We start from the raw sequence: 23,633 nt of genomic DNA, 5'->3' as shown, positions 1-23,633 counted from the left end.
TAAGGCACTAGTGCGAGACAAGTGTGGGCTATGGTTCGCATTACGCTTACAAATCTCCAACAATATTATAAAGTGTGTATTATATTTGCATTATCACATTTATTATATTATTCTACATTATACATTTCCAACATGGAGACATGAAAATTTTCATGAAATGCTAAAATAATAGTATTGTACTATTGTACCATAGCGTTTTCCATTGCCTTATAATAGTATTATATTGAAATGAATCCAAGTGAAAGGTGGAGACAGAGACATTGTAACTCCCACCTTGATTATTCACAAGTGTGAGGCGCCGCTAGCACATATATATGATCATATATGGTTCCACATAATATAATATTCAAAGTGTCTAACCTTTTTTTCAAGAGTATTTCATCATAATCAAATTTATGAGATTATCTCTAGTCATTCGAAACGTTCACATTTGAATTCCTACAGTTCTTTAACATTCATATATTAAATAATTCTAATGCAACAAGTTTTTATTCCTAGAAAAAAAATTAGCAATTAATACTTCTTCTTTGATGTTTCGAAATTATATGTAAATTATGTAATTAATTGTTTATATGTTAAGAGTTTAAAACCTTTAGAAGAATTTTAATTAAAGTTTACAAATTATTATATATAGAAGTTTGTGATGAAATGATAATAACAGATGCAATTTGTTTTCTCATATGTTAATTATTTAGGATAACAGTTTAAAAAGTGTAATCAATAGTCAAACATGCTATTTTGATACCATGAAACAAACTACTTAAAAGTTAAAAGTTAGCTAGTATTATTTTCTTTTAAAAAATTAGCTAGTATTATTTTCTTTTAAAAAATATGTTGTGCACAATGTTAATTTTTTATATGTTAAGGACTATTAGATTTTTATGTAAGTTATTGTATATAGTTGATGAGGCTAGAATCACATATGCTCTGATTCCTAAACAATTCAGTAGATAGGTAAATTTTTTTTAAAGGGATTCAATTTTGAGTGGGTTTCGTTTTAAGGATTGTTTTATTTGTATTGTGATTTGTTTTTTTTTAATTAAAGATTGATTATAAGGATTTTGTTAGGATAGATTATGACTTCTTTTGAAGTAATCTACCTTTCCTTTTCAATCTTAAGAATTGGTTTCCTTTTCAATCTTAAGAATTGGTTTCCTTTTCGATCTTAAGAATTGGTTTAGTGGACTGTAGAGTCTAAAGATTATATGTAAGTCAGATGTTGAACAAGTTGATCTTAGACATTTTTTTTTATAAAAATTGAAATAATCGTCACATTTTATTTTATTTATTTATTATTAATAAAAAATATATGAGGAGTAAGTGATGAAATGATGTGTTTAAGAGCTTATATTTGTCATTATCAGACTAATATGATCTTTGATGTAGTTATAGAATGTGGGCAATAGGAGACGTCCCGTCCAGAGAAAAAAATGGTAGGGTTAGCTTCAATTAATAGTCTATGGAATCCCATATGCAGAAGGGAGACCAATTGTAGGTGTAGATGGGTAGATAGATAGATAGATGCGCAGAGTGGGGGTAGCTTTTGAAAATGAAATTTATGAAAATAAGCATTTTTATGTGATTTAAATTTATGGTGTGTTTAGATATGGTGCATAGAAATTAAGTAAAGTAAAGAAGAGACAGAGAGAGGAAGTACAGAGAAGATTCAGACAAAGGAGGTTAGTGAGTTCACCTGATCCACTCGCAACACTGACATCCCATGAGAACATCACATTTCAATGATTCATTCATTGTTTTATAGTTACATGGAGCAGCCTCTCATTCACTCAACTTTTTTGTTGGCCCCAGACATATGGTGGGGCTTCAGAGTAAAAACCGCATATATGCGTTCGAATCACAAAAAAGAATCTGAAATAAATCAGAATCAGAACCAAACAGAACACAGAACACAGAAGGCAACACAAGCTTACCTCAAGGCTCAATGATCTGGCGCCCAGTCAATCCAAGACCCCAGAAACTCCACTGTGTAATCAATCACCTTTTCAGGATGCCTCACCCACTAACCTTGCTAACTCATAGTCACAACAAATGCTTAAAGAGACACACAATACAATAAACATTATTTGGTGGAAACCACACTCTCATCACACTTGCTAGCTAATTTCAATTCTATTCCTTTCAGCCTTTTCTTTTTCATTTTTTTTACCCTTAGTTTGTGCCCAAGTACACCGTGGCTTTATACACATCCATCATCCATGAATCTGAGGGCCCCAAGTCCTTTTTTTCTCTCTTCAAATATAAAAATGAATGAAAAGCTATCTACTTGAATTTATTCGCATTATAATATATGTTTAAAGGGTGATGCAAGCATTACGTCACCCTCTCGTTAGCGTTGGAGAATGACTGACACCGTCGAACACTAGAACATTGAACCACGGGAATAAACGTGAATAGATTACTCCGTTGTTAGCAATGGCATAAATTCTACCATACGTCTCAATCACCTTCCATTGTGATCCATTACAGAACGACGAATGCCCCGAAAACCAGACACAACAGGAGTGGGATCCTTTTCTCCTGTGTTTCAATCATACACTTGCTGTATTTACTTTTCCATGTGCAGTACTTCAATTCTAATTCCAACTCTTCATCGTCAACAATTAATCAAAAGCTAACACAAACTCTAAAAATTCCTTCTTATCACCCCTTCCTGAAAATTACAAAATTATAACACACCTCCATCATCAATCATGCACCCTACCAACTAAACACCAACACCCCCCTTCGAAATCATGATAAGCTGATAACGAAAGCTTAAAAAAATGGCAAGCAATAAAGTTGAGCTCTTTGATCCCTGACTTTTATTCAAAAGGGTCTCACTTAGTCTCATAATTACAACGTATTATCATCTCATTTTTATTTCATATCCTAATATCTTCAGCTATTAGATACAAACCGAACTCTTTCAACAGACAGACACGTATTCCTATAATTTGAACCCTATATGATTAAGAAAAATGAAATGAAACTATTTAGTTGAAATTTGAAAAATGGGTTTTGAAGTTTGGAAGATGGAAATATATATGTTGGTATGATATGATATAATATAGGGAGAGGCTTAAGATATTGAACAATTGAAGAAGAAGAAGCGTTTACAGTAGTTATATATCAGGTGGTGACTCGGAAATGCTCTCCAAGTGAGGCCTCCAAACGGCTACACGTCCTCGTCTTCTGTCTCTCTGCGTAGAAAGCTTCTCGGAGAGTATTTCAGTTAAGTAGCGATCGTTCGAGACGAGCAAGTTGGCCACGGAAATGGCGTCACTGTTGTTGTTGTTGTGATTGTGGCCGTGGTGGTGGTTGATTCTCTCGGCGTGGTGGTCCTTCCTTTTCTTCTTCCCGGAGGAGGGTCTCTGGCGGTGGTTCTTGTCGGAGGGGGGAGAGGGGAGGGGCATGAGGAAGTAAATCTTGCCGCGCTGGAGGTCAGCGTCGGGAGGAACCACGACGATCTTGGGAACGACGCCGTCTTGGGTGGAGGGAGAGGATGGCTTCTTGAGCACGTGTTTGGGATGCGCCTTCATGATCTCGCTGGCCTTCACGGTGCCGCTGATTTCCTCGACGCGGCCGTTGGAGTGCACTATACGGATTACGTCGAGTGCTCCGCATGGAAGAATGCAAGAGATGCAACACCGTATGCTGTTTCTCATTATTTCTTCTTCCGCTCTCTCTCTTTGTGTTGGTAACGCAACTATCATAGAAAGAAGAGAAGAAGTAGCGGAAAAAACTAGAGAGAGGGTAAGAGGGTGAAGAGAGAGAAGACTTGGTATTGAGATTGTGTGCTTTTATGTTTTAGTAATGCAGTGGGAATAAGTCACATAAAAAAGTTTTGTACCAGATGATGCCTTTATTTTCGTTATTATCTGAAATATTTTTTCACTTGACAAATGCTAAACATCACTTGAAGCACGGTTTAGTTGATGCTATTGAATTTGATCTGAGGGAAGTTTTGAATGGATGGAGGAGTATTTATTTATTTTGCATGATGGTGTGAATAATTGCAGAAGAGTATGTAGTTAGGGTTTTGATCCATTATTTAGGCCCCTCACATCACAGCACCACCCTTTTGTTTCGTGTTGTGAGATGAATAGTATTAGGTTTGGAATGGAAGGTTGGTATAGTGATATGAGTTGACACATGGCACAGTGAATGATGGGGACTGCTTAGCAAGCAAAAGCTTAGAACCTTTTAAAGGGGCCGTGAGTGGATGTGCGTGTATCAATCAAAGGTTGACACTTGTCGGCCAATAATGAATATTTACACTTAGTTTAGGTGAGGAGGGTAGTGGTGTGGGGTCAAGAAGAGAGAGATTATATATGTTTGGAGTGGGAATGGGAAGTGAAATGAGGTAAAATGGGTGAAGAGATCTTGAGGGGAGTTCGTGATCTTTCAATTTCCCATAGCAAGATCATGTGGGATGAGGTTTTCATAGGATGGAAAGTGAACTATGATGGACTTAACACACTTTATCTCTACTGGGTTTTAGGTTAGTGAGTGAAGTGCTTTGACTAAGCCAACCCACATGCACTTCCAAATCCCATTCTACCTACCACAATAATCTATACTATATTTATGATTATTATACATCTCATGCACCCACGGGGATGCCCCGAGCCACTGCTGCATCGCTGGAAGCTGAGGGGTTCTTTATCCTCCAACAAATATTGACCAACACCATTTGAAGTGACAAGTAAAAGAGACAGGGTTGAATCCGAACAAGTCATTATGCACCTAGGTTCCTCATATTCATTTTGTATTAGCTTCGGTGCCTTTTCTTATTAAGACCTATAATTTACACGCATGTGGTAATACCAACCTTATTAAATCAACTTTAAGTTTAGTTTCTTTCTATGAAATTTTATATTTTCACAATTTTTTTATTAAGAAAAACATGTGGTAACAAGAAAATAACTTGTAATAAGGTTATGGAAGAATCAAATCCACAATAGGTAAGTAGTTATAAGTTGGTTGTCACTTTTTTAATGGATCCCAACAACATATTTACACTCGTTTCTATTATATAACAATTTTATTTTTAACTGAAAATTATGTTAGGATTTCTTCATTAATACTATTTCATCTTTGTTAATAAGTAATTTCACCAACTTCATACATAGTCAATTTTCAATCAGATCAATCTTGATAGTCACTTGAATTTGTTAATTTTATTATTTTTTAGGTTGTCATCCCTCTTCTTATCATATTAGTCAACACTACCATCTCATTATAGCATTAACTTGAGTGCGACAAAACATTTTGTACACGTACATACTCTCACTCCACACTAAAATGGTGGTCGTTAGCATCACCATGAAGACATATCAAAATACATAGACTACGTACTAAGCAAATTTTCTAAGTTTATACAAGAACAAGAACCATGATTGATTTATAATTAAATAATTAATAGTTTAAAGATTGTTAATATGATTTTTATGAATTTTTGTAATGTAGAGATTATTAATTTGATGATATTAAGACATATAATGTGAGTTTAATTAAATTATTTAAGCCATAAGAATTTAATTAATAATTTAACAAAATGACAATGACCTACATATTAATTTAACATATGTTTATTTATTAAGTAAAATTTGTATGATAATCTCGTGAAACAAGTGATAAATTTTATTCAATAATAAAAATGTGCCAAAAAAGATCTCTTGACAATATTCTTCTTACATGTGATGAAAAGTGATTCAGTTGGAAATGAAATCAAAATTTAATATAGAATCTTTATTAACAACAAAAGCCAGCTAAGTTTGTGCACAACCTCAAATCTCATATAGTTCACTTACATGTTACAAATCAACCTAAATTCTTGTTTCTCATTTGGAGAAGTTGAAATATGTGGGACTTCAAAATCTCTCTTCAATTCAACTCAATGCATCCACCATTCACTCATATGTATTACTATTTTTTTTACCTTTAGGCTTCTTTATCTTCCTTTTAAGAGCAAAACACCCTGATACAATCAGAGCCTGGTGAAGGAAGAAATTTTAATTTATTTATTTTTCTCCTATACTATTGTTTATTTAAAAAAAAAAATTAACAAAAAATATTTTCCTACGATGATTAGTTGTTGTTTTTGGATATTTAGCGCCGATTATTATTGAAATAAAGACAGTTTTCATAAAAAATATATAATTTAATTCTATTCGGTGTAAGAATTCATCCTATAGGTACATTATGTGAAGTAATTAAAATAATATGTAAGAAAGGTTTATATGATTGAGGGTCCATTAAAATAAATTAAAAAAATAATAAAAAGTGAGTAAACTAATTATGTAATAGCCAACTTTAGTCTTTATCTTTTTATCAACAAACCAGTGAGCCCCCAAAAAAGAAAAACAAAACGAAGTAATAATAGTGTGTGAAGAATTGAAAAGGAAAGGGAAAATTTTGCAGCCCCAGAATGGTTGGGCAGTGCACACAATAATTGATTGGGTAATCAGAGATGTTGTTCGAAAATTGTTGCAGAGTGAGTGGATAACTTGCATACAAATATATACATATATAGTCTTTCAATTGTGTGAAAGGACGTGTTTTAGTGTTTAGCAATTTGGAAAGCAAATGAGGGTGGAACATTATTAATGAGTCTAATTAGAAAGACTCCAAATCCAGCCAACTGAATCAATCAAAGTGTTTCAGAAATCAGGGGTTGTGCTTAGTGACTGCCCCACAAGCTGCTCCTCACATATTAACCACTTTTTATTTCGTGCTCTTCTACTCATCAACTTATATATAATTATAGTTATGTTCTTTGCTTCGGTTAAAGAATAGAACTCCCAAGAGAAAAATAGTAAGAAAACTGGACAAAAATGCAACAACTGAAACACGGTGATAATTGAAGTTGTTAGAAAAATTAAGAGATATCTATCTCATCGTATATCACCGAATCTAAACCTCTTCTTATAAGTTAATTTTGTAAATATTATAAATATGAGTATTGTCGATCTCAAATCTAGAACATTCAGTTGAAGTCAATTAAATCTCGATATGATCAATAAATCGTATCTTTCTAAACTTCATGAATTGGCTCCAAGGAATGAGGAAGCTCCACCTATACTTTGACGTTCAAGTCAGTAAGAGTGTAAAAATATAGTGTATATGATATGAGTTGAGAGTACTCATTCTATTGTGTTATGCGAGTTGTTTTCTTTTTTTTTATGTAGGACAGTACTCTCCCTCTCTCCTTGTATATGATCTTGTTATTAGCTTAATTCACTAATAAATATTGTTTCTTATTTAAAGTTAATTATTCAGAATCCCTTAATTTACATGATACGATATTAATTAATGCTCTTAAATATGAATATCCATAATATCGAGTTCGACCCATAACATTTTAAAATTTACTTATTAATATAATATAAGAATCTATCACACCGAAAATTTGTTAATTTTGTCATACCATTCATTATCATATCACTATCAAATCACTCATAAATATATCATCTATTCAAAATTGAATTTAATTTAGCAAGAAGTAAAGAGGGTGAGGGATTGAGACCTGATTGTATCAAAACCAATTTGCACTTCCCAGTCAATTAAATTCTTCAATTAATACATGATATTGTCATATTGAGATATTGGAATGGTTGAGACCCCACGAGAGGAACAATGGGGTGGATTTAACACAAGGGTCGTGTCAGATTGGCCCTATGGTCTTAAATGTTGACCATTCTTATTATTGTGATATATATTATCATTCCTTGTTAGTACAAATTGGCGGATAATGAAAACAACATAGAAAGAAGAGAAAGGAAAAAAATTATACCTTTTGTTTTCCAAGTAGTTTGGTTTGATCCGATATTAATTAAGAGTGGTCCTTAAATTAGTTGGATGTACCCTCCCACCATTTTAAGCTTTCACATACCAACTCATTTTATTTTAACTTTAGCTATCATAAATTCTTCTTCCATTCTTCTTCTTTCTACAAACAAAACGTAGTATCTTACTTTATGAATAAGGCTTCACATTTTGAAAAAAAACTTGTAGAGTTTCACAAGTATATTAAGAAAATGCATTTTAATCATATGCCAGTTGGCTAAGAGCGTGAAAGAGTAGTTTAGTGGACTTTTACGTTGAATAACTTGTTTTATCTAAAAATCCATTTAAAACTTTATATATTATTTTATTTGCTTCTAATTTATCATTGTGACATTATTCTCCCAGTGAATCTTTAGCTTATATTATTGTCTTCACTTAATCATTTTTAACTAATGTGAATCACGTTGAAATGATTTTCCATTTTTTGACTCGTAGTGTCTCTTCAAACCACCTTATCATTATTAAGATGAAAAAGTTATCCAACTCTTTCCACCTAAGATATGAAAAAGAAAAAGCTACCCTACTTCGCTACTTCCACTTCATTTATTTTGTCCAACTCTTAAGGCAGAAAATTGGTACCACTTACCGGTATGCTTTTTCCTTCAAATATGCCATATAATTAACTATATCGATTTAAAAGGTATTGCTGATAAAAGAAAATCAATTTAAAATTAAAAAATATATATAACGAACTATTTTTTCAATGGGAACAAATGGAATTGAAGGAAGGTTTGGTCAACCTTGTTTTTGGCATCTCAAGTCGATAAAGGTGACAATCAAAGCAGGTTAAGCTATAGATAACTGTGTTAAAATATCTCAAACCATCATAACATGTATAAACAGTTACCCTTTATTTTCAGAATTTGCTTTAAAAATATATTAATCAAATATTAGTGGGTATTTAAATTAATTTATTTAAAAAAAACATTTAATTGAAAAAACAATCTGTGGTAGATTATTGTGGTGGATTAGTGCACTCAACCACATGTATGATGAGTACTCATGGGATGTTAATGTAATTATCCATGCATGACCAGCTAGGTAATATATGCTTAAATCGGTGATTATATTATAAAGTGGACTTTAAGTCCAATTCAACCTTATAAATAAGTTATGTGTTACATTACATTCATACATACTTTGTGGGGCGAAGGAATATCGATTGTTTATATTATCACGTTGTAGATTGCATGATCCAAAATAATGTGAGACACAAGGACATTCTTTTTTTGGTGAGTAACTTATCTTATTTTACATCTATTGTTTATTTCCCATGATTATTTATTTTAATATGTTCAGTAACTCGTGTTATTTCACTTAATGTAGGATAGATTCAAGAGTATTGTAATCATCTAGCAATATAGAATTGACTGTGGACAATTTCTTAAGGTACTTCGACGTGAGTGGAAATCCAAAGTGCATTGTAGTTAACTCATCATGTCATGATTGAGGGGCTGACAAAACTAGACATACACGTTTCGTATGTAGGAGGAGATCAATATACATTACTTAGATATTTTTCTTATATACTTAAATTTTGAGTTATTAAATTAAAAATTATATTATATATGAAGTTCAATTTATGAAAATAGTGTACTCAATTTATTATGGGAGTATTGTCATAATTAATTTATGAAAATATTATTATTATTAACGACAATAAAAATTGTATTAAAAATTAAATTATATTAAAAAATCAATTTTATACTACACAACTTACATAAAATAAATAAGAATTTCATAAAATAAATAATTCAAATTATACATTATAAAATAAAATAAAAATATGTATTTTAGATTGTAATTCTAAAATACAAAAAAAATAAATTAGAATACATAATTTAAAATGTATGTTTTGTATTTCAAAATCCACAACTAAAATATAGATTTTCGAAGGATAAAATTAACAATTATTTTTTATGGGAGTGCAACTCATAGAATGGGAGTGTAGATTATAATGGCCTTCTTCTGTCCATAACCCAAAACTTGAAAAATATTGAATAGTCCAAAAGAATTACCAATCTTCCTTTACAGACGGTTTCTTCCTGCAATTCCGTACCTTTTTCTCTCACTTCCATAAATTTTCGAATTTTCAAAAATGTCCCTCTATAATTAAGTAATATGGAAGTCATTTTTCAAATTTATAATTAACTTTCGGATTATGTAATAGTCTTTTTTCAGATGCATAATTACTTTTCGGATTACATAATCTGGAAGTCTTTTTTCAAATGTATTCCGAATTACATAATCTGAAAACTAGTTTATGAAGGTGACAAAAAATGATAAAAATATATTTTCATGTTATGTATAGAAGTGGGAGAAAAAAATATGGAGGTGCAGGAAGAAAAAGTCTCATTTACAAATACATGAGTTGGGCTTACATCTTCTTCTTGCTTTCTTTTTCTTCTATAAGTGTTTTTTTAAATAAAAAATGTAAGTTAAATTCATGAAAACGAAGGATTGTTTATATATCTATTTTATTGAAGAAAAATTAAAAAAAAATGTGGAAAAGGAGGAAGAAGAGGAGAGGTGCCTGAAGGGATGAACCTAATCAAAACTAATAGTGGCACTTGGATATTGAAATGCACTTCTTTACAAATCACAAACTAATCAATTCATCAAACAAGTGCAAAATCTCACAAATTTCCCAAATCACATTCTTTGTTGATTAGTTCATTCTCTCTTGAACCATGCCGGTTTTCAAAACCCCCTTCAATGGCTACTCCGTCAAGTTTAGCCCCTTCTACGAGAACCGTCTTGCCGTCGCAACCTCCCAGAACTTCGGTATCCTTGGAAACGGCCGCCTCCACGTCCTCGACCTCTCCCCGGACCCCTCCCTCCCCATCGCGGAGCTCGCCGCCTACGACACCGCCGATGGGGTCTACGACGTAGCCTGGTCGGAGTCACACGACTCCATCGTCATTGCTGCAGTGGCCGACGGCTCCGTGAAGCTCTACGACCTCGCTCTGCCCCCCACCTCCAACCCGATCCGCTCCTTCCAGGAACACACCCGTGAAGTCCACTCCGCCGACTACAACCCCGTCCGCCGCGACTCCTTCCTCTCCTCCTCCTGGGACGACACCGTCAAGCTCTGGACCCTCGACCGCCCCACCAGCGTTCGTACCTTCAAGGAACACGCTTACTGCGTCTACTCCGCCGTCTGGAATCCCCGTCACGCCGACGTCTTCGCCTCCGCCTCCGGCGACTGCACCGTCCGCGTCTGGGACGTCCGCGAGCCCGGCTCCACCATGATCCTCCCCGCCCACGAACACGAGGTCCTGGCCTGCGACTGGAACAAGTACGATGAGTGTGTGATCGCCACCGCCTCCGTCGACAAGAGCCTGAAGGTCTGGGATGTCAGGAACTATAGGGTTCCGGTGAGTGTGCTCAATGGGCACGGGTATGCCGTGAGGAAGGTGAAGTTCTCGCCGCACGTGCGGAATATGATGGTGTCTTGCTCTTATGATATGACGGTGTGCGTTTGGGACTTCATGGTGGAGGATGCGCTTGTGAGTAGGTATGATCACCACACGGAATTTGCGGTTGGGGTGGACATGAGTGTGCTTGTGGAGGGGCTCATGGCTAGCACTGGTTGGGATGAACTTGTTTATGTGTGGCAGCATGGGACTGACCCCAGGGCACCTTAACACTATAGGTACTTTTCTTCTTCTATCAGGAGTTAGTTTTAAAGGCTTTGATTTTTCTTATATGTTATTCTTTAATTTCAAGTTCCATTTTTTGCCTTGCTTAGAACTTTAAATGCAACCTAAATGAAAACAAATTATTCGAGATTTGAAAGTGAACAAGAAGTAGGAGGATGAGGTTAGATATTGTTATAGAATCGGACTTGAGTCGCCCCCATGGTGTGTTTTGTCAAATTCTTGATACCTTTGTATTATGTGTTTTGTCAAATTCTTGATACCTTAGCATTGTGCGTGCAAGTCTAAGCTAAATTGTGTGGAAATTTCTTTACTGCTTTTACCATGGTCCATAATGTGCTAGCTGGAATTCTATATTTGTCTTTTTTTTTTGTTGGAATTTCTTTATTTGTCTATTATATCTTAGTGAAAGTCCTCCACCCCTTTGTTTTTGACAGAGTGAAAAATGAATAGTGTGTTCAATAGATCTTTTGCACATTCAAACGAGCTTCAAGTTACAGAGCATGCACGATTCACCAGAGTGAGGTGCTCTGAAAGGTTGAATAGTCTGGTACAGTGGTGAATTGCGGATGCCAATATGTGGATATGCAACTTTGCTACTATCTATCTTCTTTTTGAAATCTATAGTCATAATCTGTTTCTTATCATGTTTTAAAAAGAAAATGTAAACTCCATATGTCCATACCATGTCAAACCTCCTATTTGAAACATCAAACACCCAAGATATCTGAATCATGAGTGTTGTCATTAAAATGTTGGTGGATGATTGAAATATAAGGCGAATCTTTGAAGAAGAAAAAACATAAAGCTAAAAGATTTTTCATCTGACTTTATATAGGCTGACCAGCTGGCTTGCCAATAGTGTATGGAAACATGTAATACTTTCAACAATTGAAGATGACAATTTATCTGTCCCCATTGATCTAATAGTATTAACTTATTTTAGAAATCTCAGCATAGGGGAAAATTGTATTAAAATTATCAAACAGGTAATTGTTTATAAGGGATTTAGGATTCTTGATTTGGTGTTCCTATTAGAGTTGATGAGAAGATTTCAAATATATATCAAGTTGAAAAGTTATTTTGCAAAAAAGAGAATGTACTTACCAAGCAACTATGTTTTCTCTAGGGTGCATACTTGGATTAGCATATTTTCTCTCTAAAATAACTTATAATATAGAGAACTGTTGTAACGCACACTCTCTAATATATTCTTTTTGACATATACTCTATCATTGGTGAAGATTTATTGAAAATTACAAAATCAGGATTAAGACCCTAAAAGAGAAGTGACAGCTGTCAAAATTTGTAGTTTTTAATAAATTTTAATGGATAGTTGAGAGTGTGTTAAAAAAAATGTATTAACAAGTGTTTAATCATTTCTCTATGATCACAATCTTTAAAGACAGAAGAGTTACCTTGGAGGATATCAGTAATTTATCATTTTGGAATGTGTTACTGGTGTTATCCACTTGTTAATCAAATTTGATATAGTATGAAATGATATTGTTACCTTCAGCTTGAAATCTGACTTTTTTTCTCCTTTTTTCCTTGATAAAACGGGGTTTTCTTGTACCTGTATATGCGGTGTCATGGGAATGAGCAATATGCTCAATTTAGCCTCCCCTTAGCATTTGGGCCATGCCTAAGATTGTATAATTGAGTTGGACTAATGTAGAATAAATTATCTTAGTTAGTAGGTTTGAAGTCATGTATATGCTTTAAAAAATATATCATCAATCTTTTTTGCTTTGAAAGAAATACTTCAAGTATCAGCTCAATGATGAAACTCCGTATCTTTCATTTAAAATAAGAAAAAGAAAAGGGACCATACAGAAGCTTTTAATCATGAAATTTTGTCCAAATTTCATGTAATTAGTTATCAAAATTCAAAATACAAATATTCTGTTATATTACCCACAACAAGGGTAATATACTTACGTGAATTGTCAAACATGATCAGCATGCAATAGAGGATTGGTAAATGGCAACTCACTCGGGCTACTGGTACCCTTGAAAAAGAGAGATGGGTGCCAGACTAACCTTCCATAAACTTACGATTGGTTGGCTTTTGAATTCTCAGTTCTCAAATATTACATAAGAGATTGTGATTCTGCATAATTGGGAGTTAAAAGGTGAAAACAAGACATTTAATAAAGAAATAATTAAGTTTAGAAGATAAGGAATATTTTAATATTATGTAGTGTATACAACAAATAGTGCCCCTAGACAAAAGAAGTATTGGAGGGTGAAAACAATCGACCCTCAATATATTGGGAAATAAATAAATATAGCCCTCGACGTTCTACTTCTAATACGTACTGTTAGTTTATCTGCTTTTAGTTACTAAACTATCAGTGAAGAATTTGTGCTTAGAAGCCAAAATTGGCTAAACTAGCCACCCTTGGTTAACAAACAGTTCACAATTATGGCTAGAAGACCCTCCCATCAATTGCTTCTCCTGTTTGAACTTTGGTTCTCCTTCTGATACTGTGGCTTGCTTACACAACCCTGGATAATAAAGGCAATCTAAGTTGCAAATAAAAGAGACTATTTGAGAAAAATATTTTCCAATTTCATTTTAATTACAAAATCAAGAATCTTCCTTTCTCTAAAGAACATATTAATCCTGGCATCCTCTTAAGGTGGGGGTAACATTTTTCCGTGCCTTCACCTCTTGATTCTTTTATATAATCTTGCATTCATTTTTACAATGCCTAGTCTGTCTATAATTCTAACACTCAATGGTCTTCGAGAGGTGCGAATTTTGATGATTCTTGGAGTTAGACCTTGTATATTTTGATTTGCCATATTTTTATCCTCTGCTTGAATTCATCTAGATTTTGTGTGCAAAATTAAAGAGGTTGACAATTCACATGACTCTGTAGGATTTCTTCACTAAGAACTAGTATTAGTTATTGCTTTCTACTCACAATTATTAACTTAGTTATGGTTTTCTACTCACAACTGAACTCAGTTAGTGTTAGGATTCCAAGTGTGAATTTGTCACACACTGCATATATGCCTAAAGATCAATGTCTTTTAAGGTTTTGGATTGAAAGAAATGTCTTGACTTTCTTATAGGAAATGCTTATAATTCCTTAGTGCCAAATTACCCCGCCTTTTCCCCACTGTAAAATCCATACAGTTTTGGTTGTGACTTTATTGACTTAGATGTTGCAACGTTGATGCACCTTCCATCATTTGCACATCAAACAACTATCTCATGAGATAAACTGTGTTTGAGATTGACGACTTTTCATACATACTTTAAAGAGTTGCTATAAGACTTGTGGTAGTTTCTCTGAGAATGTTGGAAGCAAATGGACAATGTCAAAGGAAATGACTTCTTTTGTTAAGAAAAGTTCCTGATTGAGGCTGATACATTTTTTTATACAATAATCTTCTATTTGCATATTCCAAAAACTAAAGTTCACAAACTTCTCAATTTTCACACATCCTTCTTTTATAGTCATTGCTTCTATTTAAAACTGATTTTATTATTATAGTTAGCATAAATAACAACCAAAGCTTGTATACCAATAGTGAAGAAATTACACAATTTTTCTATAATCATATTTATACAAAATAAAATACATGCGAAATAATAACACAAAAATTGATGACAATGAGCCTATGGGTTAGCTTGATCTAATTGTTTCAACGTAGATAATTATTTTTTCAACTTGATGTGGTTCATTTTACATACTGTTTGGCTAGTTAAACAAGCTAAACTAGCTTTGCATATAAATATAAAACTAAATCAGAAAAAACAAATTAATGATTGAGCAATCGTATATGATTATTATATATGAATAATAATCTAAAAATTATGGAAATCAGCAACTCATAATAATAATAATAACATATGACTGTTAACATTAATGCAGAAAAGTGTTTTAAATTGGAAGATAAATAAATAAAAAAGTCTAGATATTTCCAATCGACAACACAAACGATTGAAATGTATGATTTTGATTACTGTATTATTTTTTTAGTCTTTTAATATCTTGAAGTTTTGGTGCTCAGTATTTTTTTTATAGTCTTAATTAAACACAGAAGATTGTGTTTTTAATTATTGAATATCAAAACGACTTTTTTTATAAGAATTTTTTTTAAAATATTTTTAAATTTTGAATAAAATATACCGTAAATGTATGTTCACAAGAGAAATGTTTTTATTTATTTATTGAAATAAAATTATGAATTAAAAAGTTTGCAAATAATTCACTGATATTGTTGAACCAATATAATTTAACCAGAGTTTGTAATGATCAAATAAGACTTTTGTCTGGTTGAGAAACACTAATTGATTTTAACACTAAATCTTATTTGAACACATAGCTAAATGGACATGAAAGATTTTAACATTAAAAACATGAAAAAAAAACAAATTACGTCTTGTGAATAAATGTAATAAAAAGACTTACTAAAAGATTTTCAACTAGAGATTTGTCACACCAATTTGTTGCACTGGTGAAAAAGAAAACATAACCTGAGATATAGGGTTGAGAAAAATATGAAGGCTCTAATTGTTTGTTTTTATATATGGAGAGAGCTAATTTGAACTTAGGATCGTTTTGCTTAAATAGGAACGCTGATAAATGAGAGATGAAATTGACGAGCCCACATACACTTTGGTCAAGATATCATAAGTGAGAAGAAAAGCGTGTGACTTTTGTGTTTGCCTAAAATGTATTGTCCCACTTTCCACATGTGTTCTATGCGCTGAGAAAAAAAAAATGTGTTGTATATGGTTAATGCATGGGTCGAGATGCGCCCGTCTTCCTTCCTTCCGGTCAACCGATTCTCTCCTAGAGTATATTTCAAGATACTTAATAAATGACAACAATGAGAGTTATAAAGAGTTTTTTATGAGTTATATTTATGAATTATGCAAAAATTATTTTTCCCATAAATTATTTAAATACTGATCAACCAAAAGATATTAAAAATATTTTTCATATATACCAACATACCAGTATATCAATATACCTTCCTATAAATTAGGGATTACGACATACATCAGTGAATAACTGATATTCAGTCCATTATCCATGACCAATTTCATAAATAAACCTTTTTTAAAGGTGTAAGGTACGTCTTTACCAATTTACAAATATATATTTTTTATATAGAGTACTTACATGATCGTCAGAGTATCTTTTTCAGGTCAATCTCGACCAAACATACATACTTCAAGAAATTTGAAAGAAAAAACTAGAAAATCACCAATACGTTAATAATTATAAAATTAGTTTCATATACTAATTAGTTAATGTTAAGAATCCTAACACAATTAATTACCTTAGTAGGAATGATTTAAATATATTCAAGGATCATACCGTGGGACATACAAATTCAACAAATTTTTCTACGAGATAGTGTTTTTTTTTGTCATATATTAAAAACAAATTTAATTTTGATAAAAGTACATAATGATCATTGAATAGTAAAATTTTTTTTATAATCATTATATCTTAGCAATCAACTTTTTCAATCTTTACCTTAATCCATATTACCTATATTCTCACTTTAATTTTCTTTTATTTTTTTCCTTTTTAACTTTCTCACTTACCGTTACACCATCCAAACAGTAGAAAATGAAATTTAGGGTTTGTATGTCGTTGACAACACTCGCTCCTTCCGTCCTTCAAAAAAGTTCACTAGCGCACGGTAAGCATCATACTCATCTACATTTCTTAATTCACATTCCTCTTAAAACGTTGTGTTTAATTCCTCTTTTTACCTTCAATGAGCTTTCGGACACGGAGAGCGAGGGCGGCGCGTAGAGCTTCTCACGGCGGGACCGTCTTCTCGACATTGAGTCGTAGGTTCACAAGTGGTGGGAAGAGAAAGTGGTTTTCAGAGCAGAAGCGGGGGAGAAACCCCCTTCGTCTGGCGATAAATTCTTCGGCGATTTCCCCTTAGATGAACGGTTACTTGCACCTTGGCCACGTTGTCCTCCCCTTCGCCTTCCACAGCTGCATGCTGGTTAAACTTCAAATAAAAAAGGATGTCATCCAGTTTAGACACAGTACTTTTAGTTCTATCTTTTCCCCCATTTTACGACTCTTTTTATTTTCTGTGTGCTCCCTATCATCTCTATCCAGTACTATTTTTTTCTTCTTCTTCGATATTAAATGTTAATTTCCGGTTTTAAGTCTAATTTTCATTACTTAAGCTATTATAATAATATGATGAGACTTGTTACATTGATTCTCTATTATTAGTTAAAATTGTATCTGGCTTTAATCCTATCAGTAAGAGTCTAACTGATGTAACCTGACTCATGACACCACACCACAAGTCCTCAACATTAGGTCGAGACCATAGAGGTTAACTAATTGTACCTACCCATGACACCACAAGCCTTCCACTCTCAGGGCAAGGCCTTAGATGCTAACTAAATGACCCATGACTTGCCCTTATCTCAACCATCGTGCTTCATCATTGTTATGGTGGGATATTCTTTCAAATGTTCCAAAAAAGTTGTTTACTTTCACGTGCCACCATTGATTGAATTAAAAAAAAAATGGCGATTATGGTTTTATAACTTTTCGCCGTTTCTAGTATTTTCAACTTCCCAATCTTTGTCTATGACCCTTTCACTTTCCTCTCTTTACCCTTCACCGTTTCTTGTTTCTTGTTCACTCCTATTTCTCAATTTGAAAGTCTTAGCTTCTTTGTCTCTTTGTTCTTTCTCTTATATTGCACCTCTCTTTTCCTGAACATTGTCAACCATGAAGTATTATACTATCTAATCCTGGGCAAAACGTAATATTGTTCGCAATTTTTTTGTGTTTACTTACTATTACCAAAAAAATTCTGAAAGTTTTGTCACACTCATATGCTCTAGTTTTGAGAATGATATTGTTGTAGTTAGTGTATGTAAGTTTGATGAGCCTATCTGTAAAGATGGTCAAAATGAAAAACCCTTTTGCTTTTCATGTCAAGTGCAATACTTTGGATAGGTTTTTAGTCAAGTGGATCGAGCATTGAGCATTGGGCTTTGGTGCAAGCATAATTGACCATTTGATCCAAACCATTTAAAATCCTAGGTCAAAAAGTGCTTGGAGCCAAGCTTTGCATAGTAAGGGCATTATCATCATTGGATAAGGAATGACGACTATGAGTGTCCTTGTGCTCAAGATCAATACGATCGGCCAATGGGCGAGATTGTTGTGGATCCCTTCTCTTTAGGGGAGTGGTGTTAGTCTTCCCAGAGTCGTTCACGACAATGGCTACAACATGGTTCTCTTTTGCTTGAATATTCTTCATACGACAAGTAATCTCTGCCCTACTTATTTCCATGGTATTCTGTAAAACAACATATAAGATGTTAGTGATAAATAAAAAATGAAGGATAAATAGAATAAAACGCTTAAGTACCAATATAGACTTTAAGGTCAATACGAGCTTTAGTTAATGAACAATGTCGTGTTTTGCCCAGGAATAGACAACATAATAATCCATGGTTAATGAAGTTCTGGAAAAGAGATGTAATACAAGAAAGAACAAAGAGGCAAGGAAGCTAAGACTATCAAACTAAGAAATAGGAGTGAACAAGAAGCAAGGAGCGCACGGTGAAGAAAGTTTTTGATGTTGGAGAATATGAAAGCAAATGAAGAGTGAAAATGTTGTGAAAGGTAAAGAGAGGTAAGTGTAAGGGTTAGAGGCAAAGATGGAGTAGTTGAAAAGACGGTGGGGAAGTTAGAAAGCTGTAACCGCCATTTTTTTGAATCTAATCTATGGCTGAGGGATTCTGGTGTCACGGGTCGGGTCCAATCAGTTTTAGACTCTTGCAGATAGGATTAAAGTCGATCTAGATACAATCTTAACTAAATAATAAATATTGAATATAACAATCCCATTATTTTCTCATCATATTATTATAATAACTTAAATACTAGAAATTGTTCTTAAATCGGTAATTAACATTTAGTATTGAAGAAAGACTGAAAATAAGACCGGATACAGAAGGTAGGGGGAGCAGGCAGAACATAAAAGAGACGCGTATGATTGGGAAAACTTGGCTAGAAATCCTTGTGTTTTTGGCTAAACTGAATGCTCTAGTTGGGATCCATTCTTCTTGGCTAGAACAGTTGTGTTTTATACATAAATGTAATTTTTATGTAAATTTATTATCTTTAAATCTTGCCACCATTACTAAATCTTTTGGTTCCACACTTTCAGGTCAGGCTATTATCTACACTGAACCAGAGAAACGGGTGATGTCAAGACTGGGCTTTATGATCTTCAAGCTGCTAGTAATGAGTATAGATTCTCATGTGGGGTTGGAGGTTACAATCGTTACTTGGTATGGCATTTTATGGATGTGCAGATACTTTTATAGAACCCATAAGTCCACATTGTGCACAATTTATTTGGAGAGAACTATTGAAAAGGGAAGGTTGTGTGGTGAATGCAGGCTGACCAATGCTGCTGCTCCAGATCTCTAACTGAAGAGTGCCGATAGATACCTGCAGGACTCATGTTATGAGAAAGTTGCTTTTCGGAGTCAAAGAAGGGTAATATAAAGGTCCTCAGTTGTATCACTGACAGAAACCAAGGTGACGGGCTTGATATATGCAAATGCTCAGTTTGATGGTTGAGAAGCTGAGTGCCTGGGTATTCTCCAGAACAAATTTGGCAGGGATACTCGAATTTTTGCTCCAGACTCAGATATTGGAAGCTTTTACAACAGAGTTCTGTAGGTAGGTCTTCCAATTTTAGCAAATCCAACCGCTTTGCGTGCCTTTCTTGAGGTTTAAGAAAGAGCAAGCAATTGCACATTGGGGTCTAAGCCCTGGATTTGAGATTTCCTTTTGGAGAAATTGAGGTTCTTAATGAAAACTTGGAGTTGATCAAGAGGCAGATAGGTCCAGAAGAGGCGGTAATTTTATCTGCAGCTGATGCTGATTCCTTGGCCAGAGCTGGACGATTAGCTTCTTTACCAAATCAAAATCTTCCGTCCCCAATAGATTCATCTGCCATCTTTTTAACTCAGTAGTTACGGGGTAAGTATCTATAAATTTTCCCTTTATAAACTTGTTCATAGTTCCTACTTCATTTTATTTGGTAGAATAAACACAAGTATAGTTTATTTTTATTTTATCTGTCTTGTTTTGTTTCATTAGGGCATTCCCCATCCTATACATTTGTATAAGTTAATCTCCGCTACCCATAAAAGTTCATCCCTTCCTATATATTACAGTTGTTTGGAATTTGGATGGATGTTTATCAGCAAGATGCACACAAGACTAACCACAGTTACCGACAAGCTTTTGAGTAAATTAACATAGAAATTATTTATTCATGATGTATACACTAGTGTTACAATAAATTCTCCAGAATGCCATAAATTTCATTTTTTTTTGTCAGGAAACTTCTTGTTCTGACCCTGATTCTGCAGAAGACACGTCAAACCTGTTTCTGATGATAGGAAGTGCCTTGCTTTCGCAGACTATGCTTTGCCTTCTAAAGAGGTTGATAAGAATCATGAGTATCTTGAATCTTATCTTTCTGTGATTGCCTCTGGAACTTGGGTTGCCCAAGAACATATATATTGCTTTTCAAACATACACGCACACACACCAGGTTTTCTGCTAAGGAAATATGGTAGTGTTTTGTATATTGATTTTGATAAATTATTCTTATGATATGATTTTTTCCGCTTCTTTGGTTTAAAATAAGGGATTATGCTTGCTTTTGTGTGCGAGTGTATGTTTATGTTTGGCTTTTGCATTATTGGTCTCCCATTCTTTGTTTGTCAAATGCAAATAAAGGTGCTTAAGTAAGGTTCCATAGTTTTAAAATGCCAATATTTGACATTCTGCTTCTAGAAACTTGGTGACATGTGGAAGGAATTCTGTCTTGGCTATTGATTAGATCTTTTATGTGTGTGCGTTATGTATTTATAACCGACTATCAGATTCAGAAATTTCTCTATTTTCCTTGTTGACTGGGCTGGATTTCACCTTGTTTTTCAATGTCCAATCCAACTGTTTCTGTTGGCATTGTTAACATTGATCAGATAATTAAGTTTTAGTGGCTTTTGTTTTTCTTATATGTACATGTTTAATTTTCAACTTCCATTTGTGTGCATAGATTGTTCAGAATTTTAAACGCAACCAACCTAAAATGAAGAATTGTTGAAAATTTGATAGTGGACAAGAAGAAAATGAAGTTAACACGTAGTGCGTTTGTCAATTCTGGACTCCATAGCATTGTGCGTGCACTAGTAATGCTCACACTGTGCAAGTCTTAACTAGATTCTGTGGAACTTGAACTGTATATAATGTGCTCGAGTACTACTTCCTTGGATTTATATATTTTGCTATTGTGTGTATGGTGAAAACTTCTTGAGAAAAATGAAAATTTTTATAAGTAGATATTTACCACATTCAAACAAGACTTTTCTTGTAGCTTTATGTTGGCTGTCATGCTTTCATCTATTTTAGGAGAACTGCTACGATAAATTATGGTTATTAGTTGACTTCCCAATAGTTTGTGGAAACTTTTGTTACTTCACAATTGAAGGTGGCAGTTTATGTCGACATTGATGTAATAGTATATTGTTTTGAAAATCTCATTTATGGCAGAAATCCTTCCACTACTCCTTACAAAACTGGGTTTTTGACAGTTCATCAAATCTGAAGAGTTAACCTCGGGATATCAGTTAATAATTTATTGATTTGGAATCTCTTATCCATTCGACGAATCAAATATCATATCTATATGTTATGAAATGAGATTGTAACATTCAGCTTGCTATCGTACTTTTCTCATTTTTCCTTGATAAAAAATGGGGTTTCCTTGTCACTGTAGAAATTTGCAGCATATAAGAGAATGAGCGAATACCCCTAGCTCAATTTAGTATCCACTAAGTACTGTGCCCTGCGCAGGTTGGAGGATTTAGGTGGTATCAATTACTATATTTTTGCTTGGAAACAAATACCTCAATTATCAACTCAATGAAAAAGCTATTAAACAAGTGTTTGTCTTTATTTTGGATAGTTGCCAAACTTGAAAGTACGAACAAATATAGGAGTTGCTATTAGTACCCACCAAATATGATCTGCAAACGCAAATACGATTGAAAACTAGGACTAAGAGAATTATTACCTTTTACTTAAATTGGTTTCTTCCTTCTTTACTTCAATAAGCATCTTTCTTCACTTGAACTGTTCTCCATTTTCTCCTTTGGCTAGCCTCCACTTCTTTGTAAACACTTAGTCGAGATGGTAAAAAACACTTCAATGTTTAAGTAAGATCTCGATACTCGGTGCAATTAATACGTGATGAAGATGTAATTTTTCTTCAAAACTTGTGATTATTTATATAATTATCATGTTGGATTGAATTAATGTTATGACTATTTATATGATTATTATGTACCATAATGATTTTATCATTGTTTTTATTATAATTAAAAGTGTATTACCTAATGATAATAATTTGTTGATCTTCTGCTAAATTTAATAACTTTGGTTATATCAATTAACATAAATGGAGTGCTGAAACCTTCAATAGTCGTTCGAACCGATACGGTCAGGAAAAAAGATAAATTTTTACTAAGTAATTCCCATAGACTTATGATTGGTTGGCTTTTGATTCTCACTTTTGATAAAAGATGGTGAATTTATGTGTCACTGGAATTAAAAGTTGGAAATAAGTAAGCATATTTAATAAGTTGGAAAACGTTGTGATTTTTTTTTATCATGTGCAGTGTTTGCAATAAATAATAGCTCTAAGAAAATCTTTAGGGAGGATTTCAAACAAACGTACCAGAGCTGGCACTCTTAAATGGGTTGACCAAACCCACTTAATAAAAAAACAGAAAATAATCTACTCTAATGGGACAATATATTTATAAGAATACATAATAAATTTTTCTATTTTAATATACACATTTCATATTATATTGTATTGTTTATTATATTTTAAAATTATGAAAAAAGAGAAGCTATTCATATGGTATAATGTGGATTACGAAAGCAAAACTCTAACTAAAAATAATAGTAAAATCTGATAATAAAGTGCATGTTTTTTTATTATTGTGAATGATTGTGTACATATGTATTTTATTATAGCACACGGTTTCAGTCTAAACTACGGGCTCTG

At 33.4% G+C, this 23,633-nt stretch overlaps 2 protein-coding genes and 1 long non-coding RNA gene across 6 annotated transcripts; 2 read left to right on the top strand and 1 right to left on the bottom strand.

Moving 5' to 3' along the window:
- Nucleotides 1–1,716: 1,716 nt before the first annotated feature.
- LOC137832494 (uncharacterized) lies at nt 1,717–4,004 on the bottom strand. Its single transcript, XM_068640686.2, has one exon. The coding sequence runs from the start codon at nt 3,711–3,713 to the stop codon at nt 3,123–3,125; it is 591 nt and encodes a 196-aa protein (XP_068496787.1). The 5' UTR covers nt 3,714–4,004; the 3' UTR covers nt 1,717–3,122.
- Nucleotides 4,005–10,296: 6,292 nt separating this feature from the next.
- Nucleotides 10,297–12,434, top strand: PEX7 (peroxin 7). Its single transcript, XM_068640685.2, has 2 exons — nt 10,297–11,503; nt 11,945–12,434. The coding sequence occupies exon 1, from the start codon at nt 10,539–10,541 to the stop codon at nt 11,493–11,495; it is 957 nt and encodes a 318-aa protein (XP_068496786.1). The 5' UTR covers nt 10,297–10,538; the 3' UTR covers nt 11,496–11,503; nt 11,945–12,434.
- A 4,642-nt stretch (nt 12,435–17,076) lies between these two features.
- LOC137832491 (uncharacterized) lies at nt 17,077–21,185 on the top strand. Of its 4 annotated transcripts, XR_011084583.2 has the most exons (5): nt 17,077–17,183; nt 17,267–19,631; nt 19,704–19,827; nt 19,939–20,527; nt 20,892–21,185. It is a non-coding gene; the product is annotated as an uncharacterized LOC137832491 (long non-coding RNA). The 4 variants fall into 4 exon arrangements; XR_016521473.1 differs by lacking the exon at nt 17,267–19,631 and having other exon boundaries at nt 17,120–17,183; XR_016521472.1 differs by lacking the exon at nt 17,077–17,183 and having other exon boundaries at nt 17,405–17,544.
- Nucleotides 21,186–23,633: the final 2,448 nt, after the last annotated feature.

The sequence above is a fragment of the Phaseolus vulgaris genome, chromosome 6 (genome assembly GCF_051622355.1).
Source record: "Phaseolus vulgaris cultivar YP4 chromosome 6, ASM5162235v1, whole genome shotgun sequence".
Lineage (NCBI taxonomy): Eukaryota > Viridiplantae > Streptophyta > Magnoliopsida > Fabales > Fabaceae > Phaseolus > Phaseolus vulgaris.
Note: the sequence above shows the minus strand (reverse complement) of the source record. Positions and strands in the feature narration are given on the sequence as shown.